Source organism: Lynx canadensis, chromosome C2 (genome assembly GCF_007474595.2).
Source record: "Lynx canadensis isolate LIC74 chromosome C2, mLynCan4.pri.v2, whole genome shotgun sequence".
NCBI lineage: Eukaryota > Metazoa > Chordata > Mammalia > Carnivora > Felidae > Lynx > Lynx canadensis.
The window spans coordinates 88,393,187-88,419,118 of NC_044311.2; the positions used below are offsets into that span (position 1 = coordinate 88,393,187).

At 48.2% G+C, this 25,932-nt stretch overlaps 1 protein-coding gene across 3 annotated transcripts in view; it reads left to right on the top strand.

Annotated features, from left to right (window-relative positions):
* The first annotated feature begins 2,131 nt into the window (after positions 1–2,131).
* HEG1 (heart development protein with EGF like domains 1) overlaps positions 2,132–25,932 on the top strand; it is a 90,467-nt gene continuing 66,666 nt past the window's right edge. For all 3 annotated transcript variants that reach the window (XM_030329037.1, XM_030329038.1, XM_030329039.1), the window contains exon 1: positions 2,132–2,453. In XM_030329037.1, the coding sequence (XP_030184897.1) occupies positions 2,132–2,453 (322 nt within the window). The remainder of the gene's footprint in view (positions 2,454–25,932) is intronic.

The following is a 25,932-nucleotide window of genomic DNA, read 5'->3' on the forward strand; positions in this document are numbered from 1 at the left end:
CTGACATGGCGTGTGCTTGGTTATTTCTCTTAGAAGGCAGAGAGGAGATGAGAGAGAGAGAGAGAGAGAGAGAGAGAGATCTGTGGTGCCCAAAAGGGAGGGACATGTCCCACGTGCACGTTTGCTCCTTGGGCTTTGGTAGTGAAACGCAGACTCTCTAGTGGGATCTCTGAATCCACATGAGAAGCCATTAAACCCTTAAATGTTGTTACTGGTTGCCTGGAAGGGCGACCTGTCCTATGTGAAATGTACTCCGAGGAAGGGAGGGGGTGGTGGTGACCAGAACCTCTGAGTGCAGTGTCTTGGCTTGTTGGGGCTTGTCTGGCTGCGTCTGGACAGCTGGGTAGTTCTGCCTGTTAATATGAGAACATGATCCTGAGAAGTTGAGCTGGGGCCACGAGAGCAAATCAAGTTACTTACAGGGGATCATTGTATGGTACTTTCTTGGAAAGACCTGGAAACTCCATGTGAGAGCCCTGGCAAGTTGGGTTTGTCTTGTGGTTGTTGAAAACAAAATAAAACAAAACCAAATCGTTACTCCCCACTCCCCCTTTTAAGGTGAGGTTGTTTATACACAGTATCCTTTATGTTTTCTGCCAAGTGACTCACTTGGACTGAATCACTAGAAAGTGGGCCTAGATCCATCTGCAGCTGTCCTGGACACCATGATCTGCTCATGGCCCTGGAGGTGGGGGTCATGGAGCTCTGGAGACAGCAGAGAGGAGCGGAGAAATGGGGTGGAGAGCCAGGCCTGAAAGGGAAGTCCATACTCATAGTTTTCTGAGCATCTGGTGGTCAGATAGGAGTCCCCAGTGGAACCGAAGAGATTCCCCAAGGAACTCCAGTGTTCCATTTCAGTTGAGACATCGTCTAGATTATTGCAAATTCTGTATTATGGGACCAGAATTAATAATGCCACACAGTCCTTTACAGGTAAACCTCTTAATCTTTGGGTCTAGCTTCAGAATTCTGAGTTAATTATTTTCCCATTTTGAGCCCCTCTTTCTTCACCTAGAAGTAAAGACTCTTTCAGTCCCTAAAATTTAGACATTTATTTACTGGGAAGGGAAGGGATATGGACACAAATGGAACTTCATTTGCCAGGAAATGTTGTTTTCATTAAATCTTTGAATTTCTCCCCTGAAAGTTTTCATTTAAAATTCAGTGATCCCTGTGTGTCCTTCTGTTTAATTTTTTGATCTGCGGCCCTTTTTCTGATTACGAGTTTGCCTAGCCGTGCCTGAATTCACAGTTTTCTTTTCCCTGCGGCCTGTTTGGGTGTCCGGGAGGTGACATTTCTGCCGAACTCTTGGTGCGAGCCAAAGTTCACATCGGAGCAGTGGTCCGATGGGGTTGGAGTCCGGACTTGAGAAGGCGCTGGGGGATAGGATGACTCTCGGGTTGGCCACAGGGCGAGGCGTTAGGCTTGGCAACAGCGAACCCAGCACCAGCCCAGAGGAGCAGTGGTGGTGGCGGGAACGGGGGTGGGGGTGGGGAGGGCAGTTCAAACGAGCAAGGGGCACTGACCGCGCGCTGTGAGGAGCAGGGGGAACAGGTTCCATTTCTCTCACATATCAAAGCACTTTGTACAATCCAGTTAGTGCAAATCACATCACCCAGTACCTGCTTTTTGCCCATTTACTGTGCATTTAAGGAGTTGGGAAATTCGGAGGACTCGGTTTTTCTGATTTTTTCTCCCAGTGGCAAAGTAGCAGTGATGGGGGTGGGGAGGGCGTGTGTGAGTGTGACCGAAGTTGGCCGGCAGCGTGGCCCTCACCCCGCGGTCCCCGGCCGGCCCCCGCCCCCTTCCTGCCCTCTCCCCGCCCCCGGGCCCGGCCGCGCTCGGCCGGTGATGTCAACCCGAGGAGGAGCCGCCCGCCCGCCCGCGGCCCGCCCGGGCTAATTAGCATGTAGCGGCGCCGGGGCCGCCTCCGCCTCCGCCGCGCCCGCCCGGCCCCGGCCGCCCTCCCGCGGCTCCCCACAACTTTTGAGGCGGGGACTGCGCTCGCAGCCTCACTTCGCTCACTTCCCCGGCCCCGCGCGGCGCCCGCCGCCCGCTTCCCTCGCACCCGCGGCCGCCCCGCGCCCGCCCCGCGCGCCGGGCATGTGAGCGCGGGCGGGCGCCGCCACCATGGCCTCGCCGCCGCTCCCGCTCCCGCTGCCGCTGCTGCTGCTGCCGCTGCTGCTGCTGCTGCCGCCGCCGGCCGCCCCCGGGACGTGGGGGCAGCCGCCCTCCCCGGCCCGCCGCGCGCCGAGCCGGGCGCCCCTCGCAGGAGCGGGGCTGGCGCGGCCGCCCGAGCCCGAGCCCGGCCCCGAGCGCGAGCCGACGCCGCCCACGCCGCCCCGGGAGCGCCGCGGGCCCGCGCCCCCCGGCCCCAGCCGCACGGCCCTCGGGCCGGCCGCCGCCACACGCCCGGGACGCTCGCGCCGGGCCCCCCAAGGCGGGAGCGCGGGTGAGTGAGAGCCGCGGCCGGGCGCCTGGAAGCCTCGGGCAGGGGGCGTGGGCGCGCTTCGGGGCCGCATCCCCCGCCCTAGGCCCCTCCGCGCGCTCGGTCCCGGCCGCCCCCCACCCCCCGCCCCGCTTACCTGGGCCGCTGGGGACCCCGGGGGTGGGCCGCGAGGGAGGGTGGCGAGCGGGGAGAGTGCTGTCCTGGACTCCATCGCTGGTGGCGGGACTGGGGGGTGTGACCGTCCTGTTCTCCCCCCACCCATGGAAGAAAACTTGTCTTCCGTGGCGTACCCTGGACCTCTTCCCCGACACCTCCCTTTAACAAAAAGAAAAGAACCTCCGCCCCACAAACCTTCCAAAGGCGCTTCTCCCACCTCGGAGGTGGTAACATCTTCCCGTCAATTCCCCAATCCCAGTCTTTTCCTATAGATACAGCAATGGCCTCTCCAGATACAGAGCGTAACTTTCGAAGATAAATAACTGATATTTAAGGGTTCTAGCCTTGCGAATATTGTAAAGGACAAAGGATGTAGTTGGAAACACAACACTCTACTGGTTCTCTCTAAAAGCAGAGGAGGGACGGGGGCGGGGGGGGGGACAGTGTGGAGGTGGGGAGTTACAAGGGCAAACCCTTGCGAGGCAAACGGTGACACAGGACTGCCCCTGAGCCTCCCCTTACTTTCCCAACGGGCTGCTGCTCCATACATAGCCCCTGCCTATCCTGCTCAGAAAGGGACCTGCCCCCTCTGCTCTGGACTTTTATCCAGTTCCTTCTTTAGATCTGGAAGAAATGCCAACGACCTAGGAATTCTGACTGTGACACCACTGTGACCTTGAGAATGTCACCTCTTTTGATCTCGGTTTCTCCATCTGTGAAATGGAAGTAATGATCCCTGTTTCTCCTAGCCTTCTAGTGATGGTGTGACAAAATGAAAGTAAAAATAAATGAAAGTGCTTTGACTAGTCAGCAATGTGGTGGTGTTAGCCACTGCCTTCCTGTGAGTGACACCAGGCACATGCTCTCTCTCAGGGTTACCTGGAAAAGCAAGGTTGCTTGCAACACTAGGCATTGATTTGAAGTTCACGTGAAGGTTGAGAAGATTTCATCTAACTAATTGGCACTTTAAGTTTCTCATGTCACACACACTATCTCGCGTAGGAATTAGCTTGCTTCATTGAACCTAGGGATGCTTCCTCTAAATAAGAAAAATGTTTAAAAAAAAAAAATACACCTCCCAGGAAAAAGTCAAGTCCACGTTCAGGAGTACTCCCATCATTGCAGAATGCCTTGTCCTTGTGAATATCTAAGGCACTGGCACAAGACTGAGAAACTGAGTAACAGTAAGGGAAGAGAGGGGAGAGAGAAGCTATAAAAGACCTATCAGAGACCTACCCACTGTGTAACTTCAGATAACTTACAGCATATATTGTTCTAAGTTCCACGAGAAAGAATCAAGAACATAAAAGAGAACATTCCCTGACTTTCTCACACTAGAAAAGTAACTAAGGAACACCACATAGTATTTTGTAAATTTTCTAAACGGAGAGCGGGTGTAGGGGATTGAGGCCATTTCGGAGGAGACACCCAGGAGCTGAAGGCAGGTTTCTCTGGCTGGGGGTCAGGCATTCTTAGCTGTGGGGCCCCAGCCTTGTTGGGGGTAGGTGGAAGGGATGCTAACTTGCAGAGACATGACTGGATAAGGCTGGCACTTGAGTCTCGTTCCTTCTCATGGCTGAGACTCCTCACACATCACAGAGAGCTGGGTGTTACACAGGGAGAGGAACAGTGGAGGGAATTAGCCTAGGGGACTCAGCAGGTAAGAATTGGAGCTGATCTCCTTTGCTAGTTGGGACATCCTCCCCTCCTGCCCTAAGTGACCCACACTTCTTCATAGATATGGCAGGTAACACTGCTAGTCCTGGCTTTGCAACCTTCCCGTTGGATGCATTTTGGGAGCAGAGAGCAATGGAGGCTTCGGGTGCATGAGGCTCTGGAAGAATGCATGTGGGAGCCCCAAGAGCAGGTAGCAGGAGCCAGAGTAGTCCAAAATTTCTCTTACCTGAGCAGGTCTCTCCTGGCACCCCCACAAAGCCCACCCAAGATGCACCTGCTCTTCAGCTGATCTAAGGCTGGGCCTCAGGTGGGATGTTAGAACGGTGAGAATAAGAAAGGAAATTGATTGCCTGTTAAAAACTGCTAGACACTAGTAACACGGCTGAGGATGCGAGCATGTCCTGTGCTTGTTTTCTGGTGGTGGCTCAAACAACGTCACTTAGAGGGAAAAGGAAACAACGAACAAGAAATCCAGCAATAAGTGATTTCAGTGAGTCCGAGTTTCCTAATAACCGCTCAGGATTTTCTTTGGACCCTTTTTGATTGGCCACCATGTATCACAAAGTACAATCAGTCACTTCCCAAGGCAGCAAAGTCTCAACACTGAGAGAACCTCCAGAGGCCCTCTGGTCTGCACTGAGTCCCATGTGGGTATCTGCCCTCTCAGCACCCCTGACAGATGGCCATCCAGGCTCTGCAGTAACGTTTTTGTGTTTGGGGAGGTGCTCGCTCCTGCTGGCAATAAGCCCCAAGTCTTACAAATGATGTGCTTCCTTTGATTGTCGGGGAAACTGCTGCAGCCCCTTCTGCTGTGGGGATACAGGTGGTCAGTGCCTGGCATTCATGGCTTGGGCTTCTGGATACACAGGCATCAATGGCAGGGGCCAGAGATGTCCTTTTTTCCCTTGGGGGCCATTTCTAGCCCTTTTCCTCTTGGCAGAGTCCGGGGGTCTCATTGCTGAGTAACCTTGCTTGTGTTCCGTCTGTGGGTTGTTTGCCAGCATTAGGCCGCACGTCCTCCATTTGCATACCCGCCTATCATCCTGCTGGCTGTTCAGATCCATCGCTGGTGTTTGAGCTGGTGGAGATGGAGACGATGCCAAGTCCTAGAGATTTTCTTTTTCTTGGTGTGTGTATTAACAGCTTAGGGCTTCTGAGCCACAGTTCTGAGCGCTTAAGTTTATATGCCTTGATTTTTGTGCTCCATAGGCCATGCTTTAATTGTGAGACCTGCAGATGAAAGGGGAAGCGAAAGGCTTAAGTCCTAATGAAAATCAATGCAGATGGGAAGAACTTTCCCACCCAAAGGGGAAATGACGCTGAGCAGCTGGCCCAAGGAATAATAATCTTAGAAAAATGCAGCTCCCTGGAGTAAAGGAAGCACTGTGAACCCAGCCCCTCCTGGACTGCTCCATCGCTGTACCCTGAAGTGCTGTAACTTTTCAGGCCAACTAGCTTTAGCTGCTGGGAGAACCACTACACAGTGCAGCGAAGACGAAGGCCGGGCAGGAGGCAGCCCCGTAGGGAAGGGAGTGTGTGTGGCTACCTCTCCCCTGGCTGAGGCTGGCAGTGGTGCTGGTAGGGATTTCTGAGGAGCCCGCTTGCTTTGATGGAGACTGCTCCAAATTAGAAGGAAGGGTGTGGGGAAAGGGATTCTCTGTGGCGTGCGTGTGTTTAAAAGCCACATCCTTTTAACCTGGCAAGAACCCTTTTATTGCTTCCCTCGATGGGCCTGCAAATGCTGAACTGGTATTTTCTGCCCAAGACCTGGCTGGTGCGGATAGAGGCAGAACAAAAGATATTTGGTGCCCAGCTGGGCAGTGACTGCATACCTAGTCCTGGGAGGCTGGGGAAGGAGTCTGTGCCCTCCCGGTGGTCCCGGTGTCTCCCAGCAGCCCTGCCCAGCTGGCTGGAAGCAGTGTTCTTGGAGTTGACTTGTTGCTCTCTCAGAGACTCTCACAAAGCGAGCGAAGAACAGAACAAAGAAAGGTGGCGGTTGTGGTTTCGTTAGCCACTTATTACCTTCTTCCGTGGCTTCCCTCTGCCCGCCCTGCTTTTGTGTGAGTGGCAAATACCAGGGACGGAGATCAGTTTGGGTCTGTCTTTGGACTTGAAGCCTTTGAGCACCTATGTGGTCTGGTTGGCGCTTTCGCATTTAACCCTCAAAACAGTCCTGTGAGGGATAGCACTGCTCTTTTACAGCTGTGGGAACTGAATCCTGGTGAGCTTGGATCACACAGTAAATGGAGGAGCCAACATTCAGACTGATTTGACCAGATTCACCTGTTGTTTCCATGGTATCGTGCAGCCCCGGTTTTCTCAGCGGCCTGATGGTTCTGGATCTCTAAGACCAGTGCAGTGTTCTGCTTCTTCTCTTCTCCGTCCCTTGCTCTTGCCCCTTGTTTTCATTTTCGTTTTTGTTTTTGTTTTTTTGAGATCAGGGATGAGAGGCAGGATGTGGATATGACAGCAGTGATGGGAACAACCTGCTGAGTGGAGATCCAAACAAAAATTTTCTTTTGGAAATTGCTCAACACAAGAGCATAAGTCTGTATATATGTATAAAAATGGCATTTTATATAGACATTGTGAATTACACTTCATCTATATGCCAATCCATATGTTACTGATACCAGAGGTAGCTCTGTTAATTATCGCCCAAACTGAAATGAGTTGATGACATTCTTAATGGACTCTGCTGGGAACGTGGCCGGTGTTATGGGGCAGTTGGTATGAACACCCCCTCAACAGGAGGAGAGGTTGGATGGTACCCCATTCTGATGCTCTAGACTTGTTTTCTTTCTAACGTCTGTGCATGCCCTCTTCCACCCGTTCCCTGTTCATCTGGTACAGACAGAACAAAGATGTTTCTATCCTGGCTTCTCCCTCTTCCTTTGTGGGAGTGTGGCAGATGTGTCAGTCTGTGTCAGTTTAGCTAATCTGTAGACCCGAAAACACAGCCAAGAGCCCTTTCTACACATGAGGGGCTCTGCAGCTCTCCACCTGTGGAGAGCTGCAGAGCAAGTCGGTGGTGCCCCTCAACCCCGTCACCAGGGAGTCTGTGGTGTGTTAGTGAACCAGAAGTGAAGAAATGTCACAAGCAGATCATGCCGACCCAAGGAATGGTGTGCAGAGGTGAAGAGGCTGCTGGGCGCCGGTAGTCCAGGCAGGAGGAAGGTGTGGGCTGGGATATGGATAGCACAGAGGGGGCAGGGGATATGGATAGCACAGAGGGGGTAGGGTTTTGGCATCAGCAAAACCCCAAATACTGAAAAGCTTAAGACTTTTCAAATGGAGGTGATCAGTAGCCGGGAAGTCTGGGGAAGAGGACTTGGGAGACCTGCTAGGGTCCAGAGCCACTGGAGTGAAGGCCAGACCGGAAAGGAGGATTCGTACCGATGGTGGAGGGCTCGAGAGACCTGCCTGAGGCATTTGTGTTTGTCACATCTGCACTGAGGGGCCCTGAGAGCCCTTGAGGAAGGAGCAGTATTGCGTGCTTGGTCGGTGTTCCTTTGTGCTTGACGCTGGGACTCGGGGATGAACCACGTGTGGGTCTCTGCCCTTCCTACAGTCCAGGACTTAGTTCAGAAGTCTGGGAATGCTGGCAGGCGTTGTATCGGTATGTTGGGAGGAAAACACTGAAAGCAAGGCATGGGCTAGAATGGGAGCGGTGGAAATTGAGAGGGAGCGTTGCAAGGGCCATTTAAAAGAGGAAGGTGGGAGGGCCTGGGGACTGCCTGGCTGTGGGGATGACGAGGACAATGGCAAAGAGCTGGCTGGCCCTGCAAGAGGCTGCCTCCGCTGGAGGTGCTTTCACTGTAAAGCCTGCAGCCTGTCCCAGCGGAAGTATTGTGCAGTCACGGACGTGGAACTGAACTAGGGGGAAGCCAGGGTCAGAGTCAGCCTGGAAGGGCGAACCTCAACAGCAGCTGAAGCCAGTGGAGAAGAGGAGGCAGACTCAGACTCAGTGGGTCAAGAGCATCCAGTGTAGATGGTGAGCCAGGAAGCGGCCTGAAGGTGCAGCTGAGAGGAGGGCAGTCTGGAAGCTGGCCATGCATGGGCAGAGGAAGTTACAGATAGGTTGACATGAACCTGCCTGAACTTGCTTTCTCATCCAGGTATATCCAGGTTAAAGGGGAGAGGGAGCCAGGAAGAATGAGGCCTGAGGAAAGACCACTGGATTGATTCTGAGAAGTTCAGGGGAGACTTTAAGAACAGGAAGAGTTTGTTTACCTTAAGGGAGACAGCAAACGCCCACCACCCCGGATGAAGTTTAACAGGGACAAGAACTCTGAATTCCCACCCACTCTGCCATCAGCAATTGGCAACAGGACCCACTTGTTACCTGAATGAGAAACTTAGAAGCACTCGATATCCAGCTCCTTCCCTCACCCTCTGCATCTTTGTTTTGGTGGGGAAGGGGGACTCTTGATTCTGTTTTTCGATAGATATATCAGGGATCTGCCCTCACCATCTCCACTGTTCTGTTTTGCTCTCCCTGCTTCCACGCATGCTCTCCCGCTGATCCGTGTTCACAGAGCCCAGAGTGATCTTCTTAAATGTAATTCAGGTCACCTTACTCTCAGGCTGAAAACCCTCTAAGGGCTTTGCATTGTACTTAGAATAAAATAAAGTAAAATAAAAATCCAGCCTCCCTGCTGGAATACCAGGACCTGACCCGCTGACTCTCTGGCCTCTTCTTTCTCTGACCCCCTTCTAACCACACCAGATAGTTGTGTACACATGCCAGACTCCTTCCTGTCCTGGAGACTAGGCACACGGTGCCCCATGCCTATAGCTGAACAGCTCTCCAGGCAGAGGGAGGGAACAACCAGTGCAAAGGCCCGAAGGCCAGAACAAGGTTGTGTTTTCGGGATTGGAAAGAAGGAAGGCCATGGTGGCCAGATCATGTGGGGCCATGAGAACCACAGTAGAAAGGTCAGATTTTCTGCTAAGCGCCATGAGGGGTTTTAGCAGAGGAGTGATGCGGAGAGTAGACTAGGAAGGCAAGACAGGAAGCGAAGGTGGGAAGCCACGGCTAGTTTGTGCCTGACACACGGTAAGCATGTATAGTACTTGTTGAATAAATGATTCCTAAAATAGAAGCTAGGCCCAAACACAAAAGTTGGAGGTAGAAAGAACCATGCTTGTGGTAATATTTCTCTGACTGAGCAGCCCTCATGTTCTTGGATCATCAAACATGGGACGGGCAATACCTTCCTCACACTTTACCTCCCAAAGTGTTAGGACAGTGCACTGGACAGTCTTCCCCAGGTGAGGGAGGGGGCACAGGGACTGTCATCAGAGCAGAGTGGCCCATGTCACTGCTGTGGTGCAGTGCAGGGTGCCTGGGCTGGGGTGCTGCTGTGGTCGGGGGATCTCTGGAGTTAGGGGTTTTGATGTATGTCTCTGATGTGTTTGTCTTTTGCTTGCCTCCCTGCCTCTCTTGTTGCATTCCTGCCTGGGAGTTGTCAGAGGACAAGGACGCATCTCCCTGACATTTGCTTCCTTTGGAAGCCTGCCTTGCTGTCAGTCAACAGTGAGGCCATGAGGTGACATTTCTGACTTAGGATCAGGATGAAGTACAAGCATTATGGTACTTCCAAGGTGCATGATCATCTTTGCCTTTTAAAAATCAGAACTTTTTTTTTTCTGATTATGTTCATTTTGTATATTTATCATATACAATTTGGAAGGTGTAGAAAAGTGAAAGCGCCAAATAAAATACCACCTATATGCCAACTACCAGAAATATATTAAAACATTAGCAGTTGTTATATTTCTCATTTACAAGGAATACAAAATTGTGTATGTACTTAAAAAAATTTTTTTAATGTTTATTTTTTGAGAAAGAGACAGAATGTGAGCAGAGAGAGAGGGAGACACAGAATCCAAAGCAGGCTCCAGGCTCTGAGCTGTCAGCACAGACCCCAATGTGGGGCTCAAACTCATGAATTCTGAGATCATGACCTGAGCTGAAATCGGGGATTAACTCACTGAGTTACCCAGGTGCCCCTAAAACTATATATTTTTAAAATAGGATACACAGGGGTGCCTGGCTGGCTCAGTCGGTAGAGCATGCGACTCCTGATCTTGGGGTTGTGAGTTTGAGCCCCACATCGGGGCTGACTTTTAAAAAATAGGACACACACACACACACACACACACACACACATAATACATGTGTATTTCCATATGGTATCCAGATGGATACTGTTCTAGTATATTGTAACTTTTTTTAAGCTACGTCTTTATTGGATATATAACTGTTTCCAGTTTTTCACTATCATAAATAATGTGATGAACGTCTTTGTGAATCAGCTTTTGTATTTGTCTCTGATTATTTGCTTAGTGTTAATTCCTGGATGTGGAAAATTTTAAGATCCCTGACAATACTACCAAATGGTACCAAATTATTTCAACAGCATTGTGTGATCTCACAATGTAGATCTCACCACACTCTGTGTATCACCAGGGATTTTGATTAAAACACGGTACCCTTCTCCTGTCTTTCTTTTTCACCCAGATGTCTTCAGATAGTGGTGTGTCTGTGTGTGTGTATGTTGGGTGTGGTCAATCACAGCATCTCTCTACTAACCCTATATCCGGAAGCTGCTGGGGCTCCACCTTATCCTCTGGTCTGAAGCAAGTTGAGGAGAGGATGTTTCAGTGGGTGACTGATTCTGCAGGGTGTCTGACCAGCAGGAAGTGTGGTGGATGCTGCTGGTGGAGGTGGGTTCCTCCAGAGCAGGCAGCAAGCTCTCCACTGTGTTGTGTCAGCGTGGCTACATCTGGGCAGGGAGGCATCCGAGCCAAGTGCTTTGGGCAAAGTGGCCAGGCAGAAGGGCAACACGAGTATTTTAGAAGGAACTGTCATGCAAAATTTGGGATGGAGCAAGAGAACACCACAGGGACCTCGTAAATGAGAGCCATTGCATTGGCAATATTGATCCTTTAAATTTTGGCATACTGGGCAAAATTAGATTTCAGTTTGGGGTCTATAAGAACATCTTGAGAATTCTCTTTATGTTCAGAGAATCCTAGACTCTCCAGGTTTGAAGGGAACTTTAAAAAGCTGTCTTTATTCATTAAATGGCAGGCTTGTTTCCAAAATAAGTAGGGAAAGGGGCTGTCACTCTTTTGCCTCATTTACCCTGGTTGATTTCCAGTCAGAATCAGTAAATTTCACTTTGCTCTCAGAAACTTTTTGTCTCTTTGTTCAGGACATGATGCAAGATCCGAGGTCACCTTAGATTAGGAGATATGTGACAAATCCAGACGCTTCCAATTGAGTGATATGACTGGCTGCATTTTCACAGATGTGGTTTTTCCTAGAAAGGTTCTGGAAACCAGTGAAACAATTAGACAACCATGATAGTGACAGAGCTCTAGTTGGGGCTGAAAATGGTGCTCTAGCAATGTGGAGTGGCCAGAGGTGGGGGCTGGTCCAGAAGGTTCAGGATCAAGTTTTGGCTCTGCCACTTAGACACGGGGTAACTTTGGGCATATTACTTCCTTCTCTGGGCCTCCATTTCTTTATCTGTGAAATGACGGATTGGCCATCTGATGCCAAAAGCTTCATTCCTGAGGGTCCCAGCTTTATCCTGTGAATACCTCCTGACTTCCCTGATGTTGATCTGAAGTGTGAGGAGACTCTACATCTGGCTTCTTAGCTCAGGGTCGGGAGCTGTGGCGCCTATGTGAGGGACGAGGAAGGGTACCTCACAGTGGGTCTTCGTGTGCACCTGTGGGCCTGCTAGACCTCTAGCTCCTTGAGAGGAGGCACAGGTCATATTCATCTTTGGCCTTGGCCCAGGGAGCATCTATCCAACTTGTGGCTGCCACCCACTGCCCAGGTGGTATTACAGCAGCACCTGCACCACCATGTGACCTAGGGCTCCTGTCATAAGATCTCTTAAGGAGCTAGAAAGGCCATCTCTGAAGCCTACAGAGACTGTTAAAAATGGACACATTCCTTTTGCTTTATACCTTGGTTCTGGGATACTTGAGCTTTGCAGTATTATGCAGGCTTTCCTGTCACGTAGGAATGTTTGAGGAAAGCTAACAGGTCTGGTGGTATGGCAGGCAGGCTCTGTGCTCCCAGTTCCTGTGGTTGTGGGGGCCTCGGGGGAGGCTCTGATCTCACTGGAGACCCTGAATAACAGCAGCCTCCATGTCTCTTCTGGTAAGGAGCTGAGCTACTGGAAGCGAGGAGATGGATGTGATACCTTTGACAGACTTCTGCTCAGTGTCTTTGATAAGTTGGGATAAGAAGTCCAGGGAGGAAGACAGGTGACAAGAAGAAGGTGGAGGCCAAGGTCAAGCTCTCTAGCTGACCCTGTGCCATGCTGGGCCATGTGCATTGAAGCAGTCATATTGGAGGAGGGAATAGTGAGCATATAGGAGAGAGACACCTGGTTGGAATCTGGTAGGATGTTGTTCTTTGTGCAAGGTCATGATTGGTGATTATCACGAATCAGGCTAGTATTGAAAACTACTCTATTTTCCTTCCCTGGGTGGTAGGGGGAGATGGAAACAGCTTCAACGTGGGGATGAATTTCACTCCTGAGCCTCTGGGGCCACCAGGACTTTCGTTGTGCCATGCAGTGAGACTTTTTCTGGGGTCATCTGTTGCCAGGATATGTATAAGAGCCCTCTGGCTTTGCAGTCACAGACCTGGGGAGGTCCTGGCTTGGGTGTCAGACAGCCTCAGTTTAAACTCCCAACAGTACCACTTGCAAGCTGTGGGACCTTGGTAGGTTACTCAGTCTCTCTGTGCCTTCAGTTTCCCATCTGTCAGATGGGCTATTAATGGGCCCTACTCAGGAATGTAAGGGTCATATAGACTCTGTAAAACAGACTGCTTGTTGCTGGGCAGGAGAGCTCTGTAAATACTGGCCACGATGATGCTCCTGAAACCATTGCCTGTTTATACTGACCTTTGGACTGATGACAACACCCTCTTCACCTCCAGGTTCAGTGGATGGGGGACAAGTTCTGAATGCAAAGGGGTCAGGTCTACCTTCCAAGGACATTTGCTACTTGGTCCCCCTCCCCTTCCCCGGGCCCCCCGAACCTCACTTCTTGGTATTCCTAGAACTTTCTCTCCATTCTTAGCTTCCAATGCAGGGAGGAAAGAGCACAATTTGAAGATTTTAAGTCAGAACAACTAAGTGCCACCTATCCAGCCCTCACCTGCAGTTATCTGCGGAGACCAGATTAATGCACGTGAAGCAGTAAGGATTCAGTAAAAATGGTATGTGAGGTGTGACTCCAAAGTAATAAACCTTTAAAATCAGTCATGCTAGGACTTCTGTTGTCAAAGGGTACTCTCCTTCAGGTCAGAATTTTTGGAGGTTATTGACACGTACCTCAAAAAGCATTCGAAGGAGCTGGGAGCCCCCTTTAGAGCCAGTGCCTGGGCCACAAGCAACTCATTGGTGTTTCTTTGTACTTCTCCATCATCCTGGATCCAAAATGGGGTCACCTATCTCGATCCCCTGCATCAGTCACTAAATTGGGCTTGGAATTTTTGTGTGTTTCCAGAATAATCCAAATCTATTATCAAGGGATGAAAATGTGTCCTTATTCAGTAAACTCAAAAATACTCCTCAGGCGCTGTTGAAGATTGTAGAGAATTTTAGGAAACAGTCTGAGGGGTAACAGTGTTGTTGGATTAAATAAGATCTTAATGGGGTTTCTTTGAAGAAGACCATATTCATTGGTAGGTGAATTCCTGTGGTTGGTTAGGAATTATTTATAGTATAGCTGTGCCTTATGGTAACAGAGTGCTGCTGTCTATAGCCACAGGCGGAGGTCGGACAGAGAGATGCCAGTGGTGGCTCAAGAACTCTGACAGGGTCTTAACCCCTTTGCTTTCTAGCTGTGTGGTAGGGGGCAGCTGCCTAATGTCCCTGGGTCTTACTTTCCCTATGTTAGAAATGGGGCTAATGCTATCTATCCTGCTTCCTAGACAAGGCTTCCGAGGAGGAGCAAATATAATTATGACCACAAAGGCATGTTTAAATGTAGACACAGCGAGTAATTTGAGTCAGAATACAATGAACTTACTGTGCCCTGGGCCAGGCATCCCATCTCTGGGCCTGTTTGCATATCTGTAAAATGGCGAGGATACTCCCAGCTCCATCCACCTCACAGTGCTATCATAGGGGTGAGATGGAAACTCATCCTTGTGGACAGGCTTTGTGAACATGCACGTGCTGTGTATTTGGGAATGCCTCCAGCATTATTATTACTCTAAGTGAGGTGGCCTTTGTGGAGCAGGTAGGTGCAGGGGGATGTGTAGAAAGTAGGAGAGGAAGGGGAGAGAGGGACAGCATTCTGGGATGTCTCACTGGCCTGTTGTCAGTCCTCCATCTCTGTCCTCTCAGCTGCCTCTGGTCTTGGTGGCTAGCTCTTTCTCATCCTCTGTCCCACCCAACCAGTAGGATGTTCTTCACAGGCCTGCCCTTGGCCTTCTACCTGCAGCTCGGTTCAATGAGTGTTTACTGAGTCCTCCCAGGAGCCACGGTCTCTCCTAAGGGACATAGAAATATGATCGAATATGTTATAATTGTACAACAAGTTAAAACAGTAGTCAAGAGGGAGCGAGTTCTCTCTGGAAAAAGCTTCTTGGGAGTGGTGTTCCCCGAGCCAGTTGTGAGAAAGCAGTCAGATTTTGCCAAGGCCCAAGGGAAAGGGAGCAGGGCACTTAGGTAGGGAGGTCCACAAAACAGAGGCACAGAGGGAAGACATAGCATGGCTTCACCTGTTTTCTCTGAGGAGGTGATTCCCACAACTATCTTTCTTCTCTTCAGATATCCAGTCCGATTTCTTCAGCCACCTGCCAAACATTTGCACAGTTGTGCTTCACTTTCAACACAACAGATAATGGTTATAAATGCAGACATGTCATCTCCCCCCTCCTCCCCCCCCCCCCGAGAACCTGTCCTTCCTTTGCTTGTTTATGGTCCCGTTAATTTCTCAGTCACACATTCAGAACCTCAGCCGTCTTTGTCTCGCGGCTTTTTCTTACGCACATGGGATCACCACCGACTCTTCCCTTTGTCACTTTCTTTCTTCTTCTGAATCCTGTCCATACTCTTAATTCCTTTCGGACAGTGGGCAGCGTGGGCTGCCGGGATGTAATGTCCCCATTCGGGTCCTGAAACTGCAGTTTGGATCCAGGGGTCCTGGGAGACACCCTGGAAGCCTGCCTGAGGAGCCCTGCTTGTGTCTTTCTGGCTCTCTCTCTCAGAGTATGTTGCCATGCCTCTGTAGCTCTGTCTTCATCTTGTGCTTGCCATTCTTATCCTTCATTCTTTTTCTATTTCTGTATTATTATTATTATTATTATTTTAGATATTTTATATTGAAGGCCTTTGGAGTCAGACAGACCTGGGCTGGGATCCCAGTGTATTATTTGTGGGATCCTTGAGCATCTGTTTGATCTCTCGACACCTCAGTTTCCTTATCAAAAAAAATGGGGACAATAATGGTGCCCACCTGCCAGGGTTGTGGTGAGGATTAACTGGGACAGTCCATGTGCCATGCCTGGCGTGGTGCCTGCAGCGTGTATCTGGGCTGCTGTCATTATCCTCATCCTCGTCTTCGTCGTAATGAGCCTACTCTGGCATTCTCCTCCCTAGCTTTACTCTCTCCTCCTCTCTCTGTAAGTTTCTCCCTTTCTTTCTACTCGCTCTATTTTATATCTTTTTCTTAACTGGCTATAGCATACAACTGACTTTAAAAATATTGGTTATATTTGAGGGGCGCCTGGGTGGCACAGTTAAGCGTGGTTTCGGCCCAGGTCATGACCTCACATGTGTGTGTGTGTTGGAACCCCACATCAGGCCTTGTGCTGACAGCCATCAGCAGAGCCTGCTTGGGATTCTCAATCTCTCTCTCTCTCTCTCTCCTTTTCTCTCTGTGTCTCCCCCACTCACACTTGTCTCTGTCTCTCTCAAAATAAATAAATAAACTTAAAAAATCTAAAATCTAAAAAATGTATATATTACATTTATATATATATATATATATATATATATATACACACACACACACATACATATTGCTTGTATTTGAATCGAGTGTCAAGTTTCCCAACTTAGTTGTAAAGGCCTATTGATAAACCTTTCATTTATGTCTCTAAATAGGTTTTATGTATGCACCCCCACGGGCTCCCAGTGGCCCATGGTGAGAGCACCCCTTTCTGGGGCTGGCGGTGACAGCCGCGGCCTCCTCCCTTCCCTTCCCCCACCTGGCCCCGCGGGCCCTTTGTGCTGCAGCATCGTTCCACTGTGTACATTTTCTAACACTGTAAGCCTTCCAGACAAATGATGTTTCTATGATTTCCTTAGAGTCCTGGGCCCCTTCACACAGGTCTACGGAACAAATTATGGCAGAACTTAACAAAAGTCAGGTGGCCGTATTTCATGTCATTCGACCTCCCCGCCTCCCTCCCACCTCCCCTCTTCCTCCTCGGAACCAGGATGTTTTTCCTTGCCTTTTTATTGTTTTGTCAAGCTGGCAGGCCTCCTTTGGTGGGGCTCTGCCACCGGGCTTCCTCTCTGGGTGTGAGTGAATGTTAGGGTGACAATACAGGAGACAGGCCCGCTTCCCTGCCCACCCCCCCAACTTCGTCTTCAGGCGCCACAGGGAGCTGCCCCTTAGGCCCCCTTCTCAAAACCACTTCTGCTGAGCCACCTCTCAGCCCCTCCACGGGCTGTTTATCTTTCAAAGAATGAGAGGGGCAAAGAAAACTGAGGCACCAGATAGATAAATGCCCACAGGGACAAGATAGCCTTCCCACCCCCCTCAAACAGCCTTTTTGTTTACCAATTTAATTGACTGGGAATCTTCTGACATGACCCTTGGGCTATTTTTCAAAGCCTCCTTTTTTTTTTTTAATCCTATGGAATTATTTTTAAAGCAAGGAACTTGAGGTCACCTCAGAGTCCTTCACCTTCTTCTCCTGCCTGGGGTTAGGCTGCTTCCCTCCTTAGCACCCTCAGGCCACCTCAGAGGTGATTCTGTTTCTGGAAGCCTGCGGGACTCCGGACTTTGGGGAGGGGACGAGGGGGAGGGTCCTGGCCAGCCCCACCCTGGGTCATGGGTCACGGCTCAGTCCCACAAGCCTGCCTTTCTCCCCAGAGGATACTCAGCTAGACAAAAGCAGACTCTCACAAGAAGGAGAGGATAATATGCCTTGTAAATTTTATACTTTTCATTACTAGACGCTGTTCCAGGGGACCTGTTTTTAAAAATCAGACCATTGGAGGGGCGCCTGGGTGGCTCAGTCGGTTAAGGGTCCCACTTCGGCCCAGGTCATGATTTCACAGTTCGTGGGTTCGAGCCCCGCATTGGGCTCTGTGCTGATGGCTCAGAGCCTGGAGCCTGCTTCAGATTCTGTGTCTCCCTCTCTCTCTGCCCCTACCCCGCTCACGCTCTTTCTCTCTCTCCTTCAAAAATAAACGTTAAAAAAAATCAGATCACTGGGTCACAGGTCCAAACACTTCTTAATGTGTATGGTTTTTCTTAGGGCTGCTCCTTTCAGGGCAAGAACAAGGAAGGAAATGAAACTCCCCGAGAGCCCTGGACAGTCCAGATCGAGGGCTGCCTTTTGTTCACACAAACTCATTTGGCTCCTAAACGTCCTCCACCCAGAATCATTACATCCGCAGTAGTGTTTCAAAACACAGCCCTGAGCAGCCGCACTGAGTAGGCGGCTGCCCTCTGGTGAGGTCGCAGCCACCTTCCCTCCATGTCCCCAAGGTTCCTGCCTACCCCCAGATATCCCACCTGCTGGGCATCCGGCAGGAAATCCCCCTGGTTTGTTGGATTCCTGGGGTGGAGGCCGTGATCTGGAGAGAGAGTGCAACCCTGAAAACGAGGATGGGATTCTTGTCCCAAACCTGCACCCAGGATACCTTCTCTGCCCAGCTCCCTAGCTTCTCTGCCTACCAAACTTCCAGGATACCTTCTCTGCCTAGCTGGGCCTCTTCTCACACACCCATGGCACTGGCATCCGCATCACAGGAATTTATTAACCCCATTCAGCTCTCTTGGAAGCGATAGGCCCCTTGAGGCAGAATCCACAGTGTCTTGTGTGTGGTTGATGCTCAGTAAATATATTTTTTATCTATTTTTAAGGGTACAAGTTATTGGCATTGAGTACATTCACAGTGTTGTACTACCATCACCACCATGAATTTCCAGAACTGTTTCATTATCCCAAATGGGAGCTCATTAGGTAATGACTCCTCATTCCTCCCTCTCCCCAGCCTCTGCTAATCTCTATTCTCCTTTTTGTCTCTATGACTTTACCTATTACAGGTACCTCATGTAAGTGGAATCATATAATATTTGTTCTTTTGTGACTGGCTTTTTTCACCTAGCATGACGTGTTCAAGGTTCATTCATGCAGTGTATGTCAGATTTCCTTCCTTTTTAAGGCCAAGTGACATTCTCTTGCATGTATGTAGCACATTTTGCTCATCTAGTCATCCATCAATGGGCATTTGGGTTGCTTCAACCTTTTGGCTATTGTGAATAATACTGCTGTCAACACGGGTGTACAAATATCTCTTTGATTCTCTGCCTTTAGTTCTTTTGTGTATGTCCCTAGCAGTGGAATTGCTGGATCATATGGCAATTCTATGTTTAAGTTTTTGAGGAATGACCAAACTGTTTCCTACAGTGGCTGTGCCAGTTTATATTCCTACCAGCAATGCACGGAAGTTCCAATTTCTCTTAAGTTCTCGTCAACACCTACTTTCCTTTCTTTTTCTTTTCCTTTTTTTTTCCCTTGATAATAGCTGTCCTAATGAGTATGAAAGTAAACAGTCTTTTGAATTTATAAATGCCACCCACCGGACGTATTATGGACCTGGAGCTATTATTGTCCCTCTTGGACCCCGGTCCTGTCTGAGGGTCAGATTAGTTCATTGCTATGGTCCCTAAGGGCAGGGGTCACTTTCAGAGAGGGATGGGGGCACCAAGGACAACCCAGGCAATTTCCCAACTTTGACCAGAATGCATGATGCAAAGCACTGGATGTTAGCTAGCGAAGCAGGCTACATGCCATAAATTAGTTTGGGAAGAGTTGGCTGAGCTCCTGTCCTCTCAGTCCTCACTGGCTTCATTTGGGTGTGGTTAACTAGGAAAGACACCAGAAAGAAAGGGCTGGGCTCTGGTCTCCATCCTGCCACTTAGTTCTGGGTTATTCTAGGCATGTGACCTTAGTACTGAGTCTTAGCCTTCTGTTCCTAAAATGGGGTAAGAATTCCTATCTTGCTTGCCATGCAGAATGTCAGGACCCAACAGGATAATTTAGCCCCCTGAAATTATCAAGTAAAGAAGCGCTTTGCAAATTATAAACATGTGGGATTTCTTAATTTGATCTCTGAGAATAGGGGCAAAATTCCATCCTCCTATAAAGTTCCAGTGGACAATGTCCTGCTCCTCTTGTGGTTTACAGCCATCTACCATACCAAAAAGGGGATTAAAAAGGCAGCTTTTTCATTTCAGTTCTAGTCCTGTGTGAGCAATTGAATCTGAGGAAAATCTCTAAAAATTATAAAGAAATTCACTATCATTGGTATGAGAACCCATGCTAGCACATGCAGTCATGTGGCTAGAAAGCACCCAGCTCTCCCATGTGTTCCCCAAGTTGAGGGATCCCAGGAAAGCTCTGAGGGGGAGGCAGAAACAGGGAATTCACAGCTGGGGGAGGGGGGCAGTCAGTGTCTTACTTTTCCAGAACGTTCTCTCATGAGCCTTAACCCCTAACAATCTGAGTTTCATCTTCTCTTTGCCACGTGACACTCTGGAAAGTCCCGGGGACTCTGGTTGACTATTCTCTGGCCTTTCTACAGGCCTGGCCCGTGCCTCTCTGTGGTGTCTCGGCACTCATTGCCTTGCTGGCTCCTACTTCAATTCATCCTATCCTTCCCTGGTCCTCTGTGTCTCCTTCACTGACTCTTCCTCTCCCTCTGATTCAAGGTTCCCCTTAATTCAGTCCTCGACCATCACTTTTCCCTTCATACTCCATCTCCTCATCCCTCTTCCTAATTGACAGTCCCAAATTTTTAACGGCCTGTCAGACATTTCCAGTGGGAAGTTATAATATCACCCCTCACTTCATATTTTGAAAACAGGCTTTTCTTGTCTCTCAAACTCATTCTCCATTCTGCCTCCACTCTTTATTATTATTCTTTTCATTACTCATGAAAATTATCTCTGAGAAGCTTCTTTAGAGGTCTTCTTGCTCAGTGTTCCTGCTAATAAGTGCAGCTATCATCAAACCAAATCCATCTGATTCCAAAGCCCCTGTGCCACAGGCTAGGTCACTCCTCTTAGGGAGGAGCAGGACATTGCTAATGGATTTGAGACCGGGGTTTGAAGACCAGGGGGACGTTGTTCCCTGACCAATGCCTTAAAGCTCCATGTCACAGAATAAGCTGGGATGTGAGGGAACAAGAGCTGGGTTCAGATTGTGAATCTGCCGTTTAGTGCATGACCTTGAACAACCACTTAATCTTTCTGCCCTTCTTCTCGGGTGCCATGATACCCACTTGACCAGCTGTCATTCTCATTAAATGAGATAAATGCCTTGAAAACATTTAGCACGTGGTAAGCACTGAGTAGCTATTTGTGAAATCTGATTCTAAATGGAGGGAAATGAAAATAAAGGGATCCTGCTTTAACTCTGTGACATAGGGCCCACAGGAGTGGTTGACAGTGCAATGTGGGGGCGGGCTGGGCCCTCTGGGAGGAAATTGCCTCTTTGGATGACACAGCATACTCCCTGTACACACCCACTCCACTGCTCAGAAACAATGCATGTTGAAAAACCCCAAATCATGGGGTGGGTGGTGAGGAGTTGACTCTATAGCAGCTGCTAATTAGGAAATCCTACTCCCAGGCTGTGCTAGCATCCCTGATGTTGGTTCACAAACAGATGTTTTAGAACATGAAGACACTACAGAAGTGGAAGTTGTCAACTTGGGGGAAAAAACAGGCAAAGCAATGAAACTGTCTTGACACAGGGGGCTGAATGCAGAGGGAAGGACGGTATTTCCAGCTCAAATATACCTGGGAGGTTGGGACATCTCAACTCCAGTATGAGGCTGGTTGGTGCGGCTCAGTTGCTGTGGGATGTGAGGTTGAGCAAGTACCTCTGACTATCTGGGGAGAGGGATGGGTGAGGTGAGGAGAGCCAGCCTCAGAGCCTGCCCCTGAGTGTCCAGTAGGGCACAGGGTCTTCATCCTCCTTCTCTGGCCCAGACTCCGAAGCCTGAGGTGTACCTTCTTTCCATTTCTCCAAGGCCATTTCTCTTCTCTGCCAAGAGTCAGAGCAGGTTCTGGATTCTCCCCCTGCAAGTGTTAGGTCCCTGCTGACTCTTCGCCGCTTTACTCTAAATTTCTCTCCCACTCGGGGTTTACCCCTGTGCTGAACAGGGAGCTACGCCAAAACCAAAATTCAACCACAGTACTCCTAAACAACTCAGGGCTTCTGAAGGGATTCATCCTTGGACCTCAATAAATATTTTAGCACTGGACTCATTGTTCCCCCCCCCCCAAGATACAGCATGGAATCATGTCAAGCACTTGCATGTTCACAATCAAAAGATTGTGAATGGGTGGCAGAGTGGGTGGGCTGGGGTGCTGCATGGTTAATTAATCCCCTTCTGAAGAGTAGTTCATAGGCAATAAAGAAGTAGAGGGACATCCAGAGTTCAACAGCAGGCAGTGGAATACTATTCTTTTGGAACCCTGGGCCAGTGACATCAGGGGCTTATGCCAGAGGTGGGCGTGGCTCTCACCCTGTGCCCTCCTAGTTCTCCCTGCATCTGCTGGCAGAGTGTCCTGGAGCAAAGCCAGAGTGAGGCCCCAGCTCACGGAGCCCACCTCAGTCCTTTCAGGGGGTGCACCCCTAGCTTCCAGCAGAACTTGTACCTCTGCAACTAGCTCTGCTCTGCTGCCTGGAGAGGGGTTGGTTAGCAGTGCCTGCCAAAGTCATGTCCAAATCTGTCCGTTCACATTGAGAGACCTAGACCCCTTGAACAGCTGCAATGGGCGTAGCACTCACTACGGACCAGATAGTCTTTGACACTCTCACGTGTGTGTACTGTGTCACAGCCCAGTGAGGTAGGTGCTGTCATTATCCCCCTGTTACAGACGAAGAAGCCAAGGCAGAGAAATTACGTATGTCATCCAAGGTCATACGGCATGTACATGGTAGAACCAGAAGTCTAACACAGACAGCCTGACTTTAGCCAGTTTGTATGTTACCCACTGCTTCTCTTGTTAAGTAAGTACTGAATTTCTATATCCAGACAGGGAGCTGGAGGCAGGCTCTTTTCCTTTTAGATGAGAGAGTCTCCACATACAGAACACAGATTCATAAGGTGGGGTAAGCAGGTGACTTTCCCCGTCATGTGTTCCGGGGGGAAGAAAGGGAAAGATCCCCAGAAGAAGAGAGACCATAAAGGTAAGAATTTCTGATCAATCCAGGTGGCTATGGCACCTGCAATTGAGGGAAAGAGGGCAGAGGTGGCATCATAAGCCCACAGGTCTCTAACGCCCACAGGGCCCAGCAGTGGCAGTACTGACCAGGGCTGTGTTCAGTCTCTAGTTGCTGTGGACAGATGGTCATCTCCTTGATCAGGCCACCAGCTGGTGCTGAGTGGTTAGGTACCCAGAGGCTGGTTGTCCAGACACAGGTAAACTCATCAGTCCTTCAGCTGGGTGCTCAAGGCCACTCACAATGCTTATGTTTCAGAAATAGCTGTATTATGAGCAAGTTGCATGAGCCACCTTTATATTGAAAGTCTACAGGCTTTACCTACCTTAGGGAGCAGTCTAGGGACCAAAGAAAGCCCCTTATAAGAAGGCTTCCAGACCTAGAGTCCTTTTACCAAGATACCAACTTTTTTGTTCTTTTTCTTAGGAGATGCTTTTTTTTTTTTTTTAAGTTTATTTTTAGGAATCTCTACACCCAACATGGGGCTTGAACTCACAGCCCTGAGATCAAGAGTCGCATGCTCTTCCAAGTGAGCCAAGCCAGGCACCCCAGGAGATGCAGGTTTTTAAACAGATATATATGTATATATATGTTTATGTGTATGTATGTATATATATATATATGCATATTTATTTATGTTTATATATATATTTTTAATGTTTATTTTCTTTTTGAGAGAGAGAGCATGAGTAGGAGAGGCAGAGAGAGGGAGAGAGAATCCCAAGCAGGCTCCGTGCTGTCAGTGCAGAGCCAAATGCAGGGCTCAGACTCACAAACTGTAAGATCATGACCTGAGCCGAAATCAAGAGTTGCATGCTTAACCACCTGAGCCACCCAGGTGCCCCTAAACACGTCTATTTTTAATAACATAAGGTCATATGGTACATGCCATTTTTTAATTTATATTTTTAATTAACTGTACAGGGTGAACATAGTACATATCTAAAACTGTATCAATAATATATTTTGGTCAGCCCTTTAAAATCTTGTTGTCTTATAATTACTTACAAGTTCCTATTGCAGAAATTTAGGTTGTTTCTAATTTTCATTATTATAAACAATGCTGTGGTAAACTTCCCTGTGCCTGAATCTGTGCATATCCTTAAGAATTTCCTTGAAATTAATTTCCAGAAATGGAATTCCTGGGTCGAAATATATGCCTATTTTTAAGACTTTTGCAATGGATTGCGGAATTTCTCACCAGAATGTGCCAGTTACATTCTTACTGGTGTTGTGTGGAGGTGCCAGTCTGCTATGCCCGCAGTGACACTACATCTTATCATTTTTTGAGTCTTTGCCAATTTGATAGGCAAACATAAATTTATATAAAAAGTTGAAAAAAAGGCTTTTCTAGTTTACATTTGTATTTTATTTCTTTCCAACAATCCTGTCATGTATTTATTCTCAAATTATACATTTTCTTCTGTGAATCACATATTCATGTTCTTTGTGAGATGTACATCTTAGGAATTTTTTTAAGCTTATTTACTTTGAGAGAAAGAGCGGGGGAGAGGGGTCAGAGAGAGAGGGAGAGAGAGAACCGCAAGCGGGCTTCGTGCTGTCAGGGCAGAGCCCAGTGTGGGGCTCAAACTCATAACCGTGAGATCATGACCTGAGCCAAAATCTAGTCGGACCCTTAACCTTAGACTGAGCCACCCAAGTGCCCCGTACATCTTAGGACTTTGAAAAACCTCACGTGTTAGGAATGCTAAACTTTTATCGTCCGCTGCAGGCATTTACCCTGGCTCGTTATCTAACTTCTTTGAATTTAAATTCTTATTTTTTATCAAACTCATACATAGTTTAAAGATCAAATATGTTTTATAAGGCTATTATAAAAAACACTGACCACTCCTACCACCAATCATTTTCCACTTCCCAGAATCAACCACTTTCGACCCTTTTAACAAGCTCTTTTAGTAATCCTGCCCATAACTCTCAGTAACATGCTTAAATTGCTATTTGTTGATTCATTGTTTTGGTTTTAGGCAATATTAATTAGTTTCTCTCAATGGAAATTTCATATTACTGCAAGCTCTACCAGTTGGAAGTGATACACTCTCTTTCTATTCTTCAGGGTCAGCTTGAGGAACTTGAAAATGCATTTTTTACACAGCTTAGAGTCACCCTTCAACACAACATGATTCTGGTTATGCCCTCCTGACTTCTGCGCTATTGTTATCCATGGTTTGCTCTATCTTGTTTTATTAATCCCACAAATGAGAAATTATTTTATAAATTCAACGTTGCTTTAGATTTATGCACATATTTACCATTTTCTTTGCTCATTATATCTTCTTGCCTCTTCTAGTTTTTATCTAGCATTGTTTTTCTTGCTTGACATAAAATTCTCCCTAATTTCCTTTTGTGGAGGTGGTTGATAAACTGAAATTTGACTGAAAATGTTTCTTTTTTGAAAGAGAGTCTCAGGATATTTTTCAAAGATAGTTTTACTGAATGTACAATATTTACCCACTGGTTTTGGACTTCCATTGTTGCTGTTGAGAAATCAGCTGTTAGTCTAATTGTCATCTTCTATACATGATTTGTCATTTTCCCTGTTCTGGTTGTTTTTAAGATGTACCTTGTCTGTGGTTTTCTGCAGTTTGACTATGATGTGAGTTTATATTTCTGTACTATTTTGTTTTCTAAGGATTTGTTGGGCTTCCTTAGTTTGAGGGAAATTCTCAGCCATTACCTTTTTGAATATCGCCATTTCTCTCTTTTCTCTCTTCTCCGCCTAGAACTCCAGTTATATATATATTGGACTTTCTCACTCCTATCTTCCTTGTCTCTTCCTCTCTTTTTCATATTTTCTATCTTTTTATATCATCTGGGTGTTCTCTCATCATCTGTCTTGTAATTATTAGTTCTTTTTTCAGTCGTTTCTAAATCTGTCAAGTTTCCTAGTTTCAATCATTATATTTTATTCATTTTTAGAATTTCCATTTAGAGTTCTTTCACTTCTTTTGGCCATTATTTATAGTCTCTCTTTCTCTCATTTTTAGTTTCTTGTTTCTTTTTATGTATTTTATATACTTACATTCTTTGACTGATATTTCCAGCATTTGAAGGCTTTGCCTATCTAGGTTGCTGACTTTTACCTACTGATGCCTTTTTTCC